The 5315-nt window shown below is 31.5% G+C and overlaps 1 protein-coding gene across 2 annotated transcripts; it reads left to right on the top strand.

Moving 5' to 3' along the window:
* Positions 1–302: 302 nt before the first annotated feature.
* On the top strand, positions 303–5047 carry LOC145037509 (uncharacterized). Of its 2 annotated transcripts, none has more exons than XM_078986191.1 (10): positions 303–542; positions 1054–1201; positions 1322–1490; positions 1871–1941; positions 2212–2349; positions 3321–3412; positions 3624–3895; positions 3970–4055; positions 4154–4255; positions 4677–5047. In XM_078986191.1, the coding sequence occupies exons 1-10, from the start codon at positions 361–363 to the stop codon at positions 4836–4838; spliced, it is 1422 nt and encodes a 473-aa protein (XP_078842317.1). In that variant the 5' UTR covers positions 303–360; the 3' UTR covers positions 4839–5047. The 2 variants fall into 2 exon arrangements, with proteins under 2 accessions (XP_078842317.1, XP_078842318.1); XM_078986192.1 differs by having other exon boundaries at positions 304–470.
* The last annotated feature ends 268 nt before the right edge of the window (positions 5048–5315 follow it).

Consider the following 5315-nt stretch of genomic DNA (forward strand, 5'->3'; position numbering starts at 1 on the left):
ACCTCACACATAACACGGATACACAAATTGATACAACATAATTTCTCAGATAAACCTAAATATATCGAGATTAATGAACCTAAAAACTAAAAATAAGTACAATAAAAATGACTAATAATGGTAAAACAATACTAAGTAGAAAGTTGATTGATCTACCTCTTATATTGCATAGATATCAAAGGAGAGGAAAGCTAAAGATTGACAATTAGGGAGGTTTATAACAAGATGACCAAACATCAAGGGAGGCAACTGAACTTTTTCACTTGCCAGACCATGAAAAACCGAGTGTGCCTCCGGGTCTCAATAAAGGCCTAAGAAGACCGAGTGATATGAAACCATGGTTTATTTCCTAAAAGAACCATGAACACCGATTTGAAAAACCAAGATCCGAAGCAAGGTACTGCTCCCATTGATAACAATCTCACAACCCTTGATTCAAGATTCAATCAAACTCTCCGTAATGTACAAGGGTATGCTCGTGTACCCATATTCCAACTCTGTAAATCGGCATCGTTTCTGACTTATTTCAGCAAATCGTTAGGGTATTAACGCCGGTGTTGTTAAATTTCTCATACTTGAAACGAATTACTATAGTTCTTTGATCAGTTGTAGAAATTAGTAATTTATGATCTGCTGCTTCAATTTTGAAATAGATGTTCGTACTTGATTTCATACCGGAGTGAGAATTTGCACGATTATTTATAGAATTCTTGGAATTAGGGTTTTCCTGGTTAATGTTTGTATTCGCGATATGAATCTTGTCGTCTCTAGTACTGAAAGAAAAAAAAAAGAACCAATTCTATGTTACTCTTGATCCTAGTTCGTTTACCTTGATGTGCAACTTAATTAGGATTTATCATTATCTAAAGTTGATTGTATGATTTTCTTGTACAATGTATATTTAGGATTTCTTTCAACATAGAACAAGAAGATTATTTCAGTTTTTTGCTTATTATGAATAAATGAAAGCACATTGGTGTTTCTTGCATTTAGCCTTATATAAAAATTAATAATTTATGAAATATGATTCTTGATTTCTTGTTTTTATCTAAGGTTCATAAAGGGTCGCAGCTTCCCTGGTAAAATCTTGATAACAAGATCAGATCCTGCTGATTTTACAATTCTACCCTCACCTCGTGTTGATAGCAGTCCCTCTGAGAATATTACAGGCTCAAGCAAACACAATGATGATACAAATGAGGTGAATTTTTGATAATAAATGCAGTTTTAACTCATAGAATAATAGATATATGAACAATAGAAATTATAATCCTCACATTTTATGGTTTATTATTTTTTTTTTCAACTTTTCTTTTTGTAGGATCAAGTTCATAGAAGTAAACCAGATGCAAACGAGTTAAAATCAACAATATCAAATTCTGAGAATACATCTAAAGAGACTCCAAGGGTTACAATGAGCACAAGAGCCACAGACACTGCTAGGATAATGAAGTTCACAAAAGAGTTGGGGGGCGTAAATGTCATTTTAGGTATTCCACATATTGTAGAAAGTATTTTCTTCAAATTGTTAAACTTTGTTATGATTTTAGGACTATTGAGGGGTCAAATATTCCAATAAAATTTGAGGGTTTTATTTTTTTGAGGATTCGAATCTTATAGAGATGAAGGAATGATTAGTGTTTTCATTGAAGAAGATGGAGGGCAAAATAGTCATTTTACACGACCTTTTTTGCCCCTATTTCATATAAATCAATATAGCACAGACAAAATTGATTCATTTACACTCATACATTACATTAATGAAATTCCCTTTTTCTTAGTTTTATTTTTTTAGTGTATTACTTTAATTTTATAATCTAGTTGTTTATATTTTTGTGTATAATATATAAAAACAATATTTATTTTGTAGACAAATTGCGTGAATTAGCATGGAGTGGTGTGCCACATTATCTACGCCCTAAAGTCTGGAGGCTTCTTTTGGTAATCTTAAATTTCTCACTCATTATCTAATTAATTATTTAGAAAAATGTAAAAAGAAAAAAAAAATGATCATCAAGATAAACGTAAAATGGAGACACGACATAATGCGATTAAATATTGTAATCTGTTAACCTATATACGAGTGTTACTTTTTGACTTGATATAAAAAGTCAGGGAAATGAAGTCCACCTTTTTACGATTTTGCCCTCGTATTGTATTTTGTGAAATATTTTATTAAATAAAATTATGTTTGTGATGAATTTAAAACAGGGATATGCACCCCCTAATTCAGATAGAAGGGAGGGAGTTGTAGGAAGAAAACGTGCAGAGTATTTTGATTGTGTTGCTCAATTTTATGATGTTTCAGATAATGAACGTACAGATGAAGAGATTAATATGCTTAGACAGGTATGCTAAGAAATAGCAATCTACTTTCATTTATTTTTTCTTATTAGAATATTATATTTTAAAAAATCTACTCGATTACAACAGTAAAATTTTCTATAATTAGATAGAACTAGTAAGTTACTACAAAAATGTAGGGAGCAAACCTGCAAATATACGAAAGTCCTGTGGCCAAAGTGTGAAACCAAAAAAGTGTAGGGATGAAAACGAAACATGGCAATATATTGCGGGGGGACGGGATGTGAATCTGCGAATTTTCTATTAGGTAGGGACTATTTTTGTAAAAGAAAAATGCACAAGGACCTTTTTTTTTTTTTTTTAAATTATGGGGATAGTTTTGGTAATTTGTTTTCTACATAGGGGCCAAACCTGCCAACATACGAAAATATTAAGCATATGGACTGGTTTTGTAAAGAAAACTTCACAGAGACGTTTTCTGTAAATTACGAAATTGTAGCTAGGGACTAAATCTACCGATATCCAAAACCTTTGTGCCAAAAATCTGAAATGCAAAAGTGCTTAGGGACTAAATTTGGTAAAGTATTCAAAACTTTGTGGCTAAAATCTGAAATACAAAAGTGCTCAGGGACTAAATCTGCCAATATCCAAAACCTTTGTGCCAAAATTCTGAAATGCAAAAGTGCTTAGGGACTAAATTTGGTAAAGTATTCAAAACTTTTTGGCTAATATCTGAAATACAAAAGTGCTCAGGGACTAAATTTGCCAATATCCAAAACCTTCGTGGCAAAAATCTGAAATGGAAAACTTTAATGTTAATTTCAAGTTTCAAATTAGACATAGTTAATAATAATAATAATAATTTTCTATGTACAATGTTGTAATAGGGACAAATTAAAGAAGAATGTTATAATCCTTTAAGTCCTTACTTTTTTTTTTTTCTTTCTAAATTTGTTATCATCTGTTTTTTCCACGTGTCTTTATTTTCTCAAATATTTAATTAATTATTTATGTAGATTGCTGTTGATTGTCCTAGAACTGTGCCTGATGTTACTTTCTTCCAACAACCTGAAGTCCAAAAATCCTTGGAGAGGATACTCTACACATGGTTAGAATTTCTTTCTTATTATCATTTAAAAAAGAAAAAACATAGTTATTTATTTCTCATTAATTTGTATCGACATTATTAACAAAATGAAAATAAGCTCAATACTAATTCTTTTCAACTTAACGGTCTTAATGTGGTAAGCTTATATATGAGTGTTTTCTTTTTTGAAATATATTTTTTGTTTTAACATTATTTATTTATATGGTTTCAGGGCAATTCGGCATCCAGCAAGTGGATATGTCCAGGGAATAAATGATCTTGCTACGCCTTTTTTGGTAGTTTTTTTGTCAGAACATTTAGAAGGAAGTGTTGATAATTGGAGAATTTCTGATTTAGATCAAGAAACAATCTCTAATATTGAAGCTGATTGTTATTGGTGTCTTTCAAAATTACTTGATGGCATGCAAGATCATTATACATTTGCTCAACCTGGAATTCAACGCCTTGTTTTTAAGCTCAAAGATTTGGTCACACGAATCGATGGTATGCACTTTAAAACATTGTTTTTTTTATTAGTAAATAAATAAATAACAAGTTATTTTGTTTTGAGCTTTTAGAACCTATCGCAAGGCATATGGAAGCGCAAGGGCTTGATTTTCTACAATTTTCTTTCCGTTGGTTTAATTGTCTCTTGATACGAGAGGTATATATGTTACTTGTTATTTTATTTTTCTTTTTATACTTTGATGTGTTATGTTTTACTTTTACAATGCAATGTCTTATGTCTTAATTAATATATAGATTCCTTTCCACCTTGTGAACCGTTTATGGGACACATATCTTGCTGAAGGTGATGCATTGCCCGACTTCCTTATCTATATATTTGCCAGTTTTCTATTGACGGTGAGCATTTTTATTTATTTATTCTCTAATAATCATCTCATATTTCTATTTGGCTTTTGTACTGCGTTTGACATTATTCTACATCAGAATAATGTCACTGGTAGTCTGGTACATAAGTTGCAACTTTTTGTCTCGATTTTCGGATGAGACAAAAAGTTGCAGGTCTGTCCATGGACATGGACATAGACAGACCTGTCACAGCCCACTACATGAAAAACACAGTACATTAGTTCTGTCTAGTCATGTAATGGATTGAAATTGATGTCAATAGGACAAAAATAGTAATTTTCGTCTGACTTTTGGATGGGACAATAAAATACATGTCCCATCAATATGAATCTCACCACAGTACAGATTCTGTTATATACAAAGTTTGTTCTGTCATGTCATGTCATGTGATATATGAATTTGTATACTGTAGTGGTCAAAAGAGCTCCAAAAACTCGATTTCCAAGAGATGGTGATGTTTCTTCAACATCTACCAACAGAAAACTGGGGTCACCAAGAACTTGAGATGGTCCTTTCAAGAGCCTTCATGTGGCATACCATGTTCAATAGTTCTCCTAGCCATTTGGCCTCTTGAGAAAGATGTTTGTATACTTACGAGCTTATTCAGTTTTCTCGTTATATTTGTATAATGATTACTCAGTTATTCATATTTGTATAATACAGTCTTGGATGTGGTTTCTTTTGTTGTATGTATAGAGGTTATGTTGTTGAGTTGTTTGTGTTCTAGAAACTTGTACAAGGGCTTTTTGTTGAAATGACCAATTTGTGCATCTCATTCCAAAATTGTTGATACATTTGAATGGATAGAGTAGTCAAATTCATACATCGTATCTTCCGATCATGTCTACTTTTGGGGAATTTACTTAAAAAACTACATTTAAGCCCAAAAACTAGGAAGCTGTTTTTTGATGATGTGGAATAAGTTACTAGTGATGTGCCATCTATATGCAACATTTAAGGGCCTATGGTATTAATGACACAACATTTGCAAATTTAGTTCTTAGTAGTTTATAATGTTGAGTAAAGTTGTTATTATTTGATTATTTTAACC

The sequence above is a fragment of the Lactuca saligna genome, chromosome 3, assembly GCF_052625555.1.
Source record: "Lactuca saligna cultivar CGN05327 chromosome 3, ASM5262555v1, whole genome shotgun sequence".
NCBI lineage: Eukaryota > Viridiplantae > Streptophyta > Magnoliopsida > Asterales > Asteraceae > Lactuca > Lactuca saligna.

Excerpts from the sequence above, each read along its gene's own strand:
- LOC145037509 (XM_078986191.1), top strand. The coding sequence starts at position 361 with ATGAACACCGATTTGAAAAACCAAGATCCGAAGCAAGGTACTGCTCCC. Across the intron at positions 1,202-1,321 it reads ACAATGATGATACAAATGAG|GATCAAGTTCATAGAAGTAA; the intron begins GTGAATTTTTGA and ends TTCTTTTTGTAG. Across the intron at positions 2,350-3,320 it reads AGATTAATATGCTTAGACAG|ATTGCTGTTGATTGTCCTAG; the intron begins GTATGCTAAGAA and ends TTATTTATGTAG.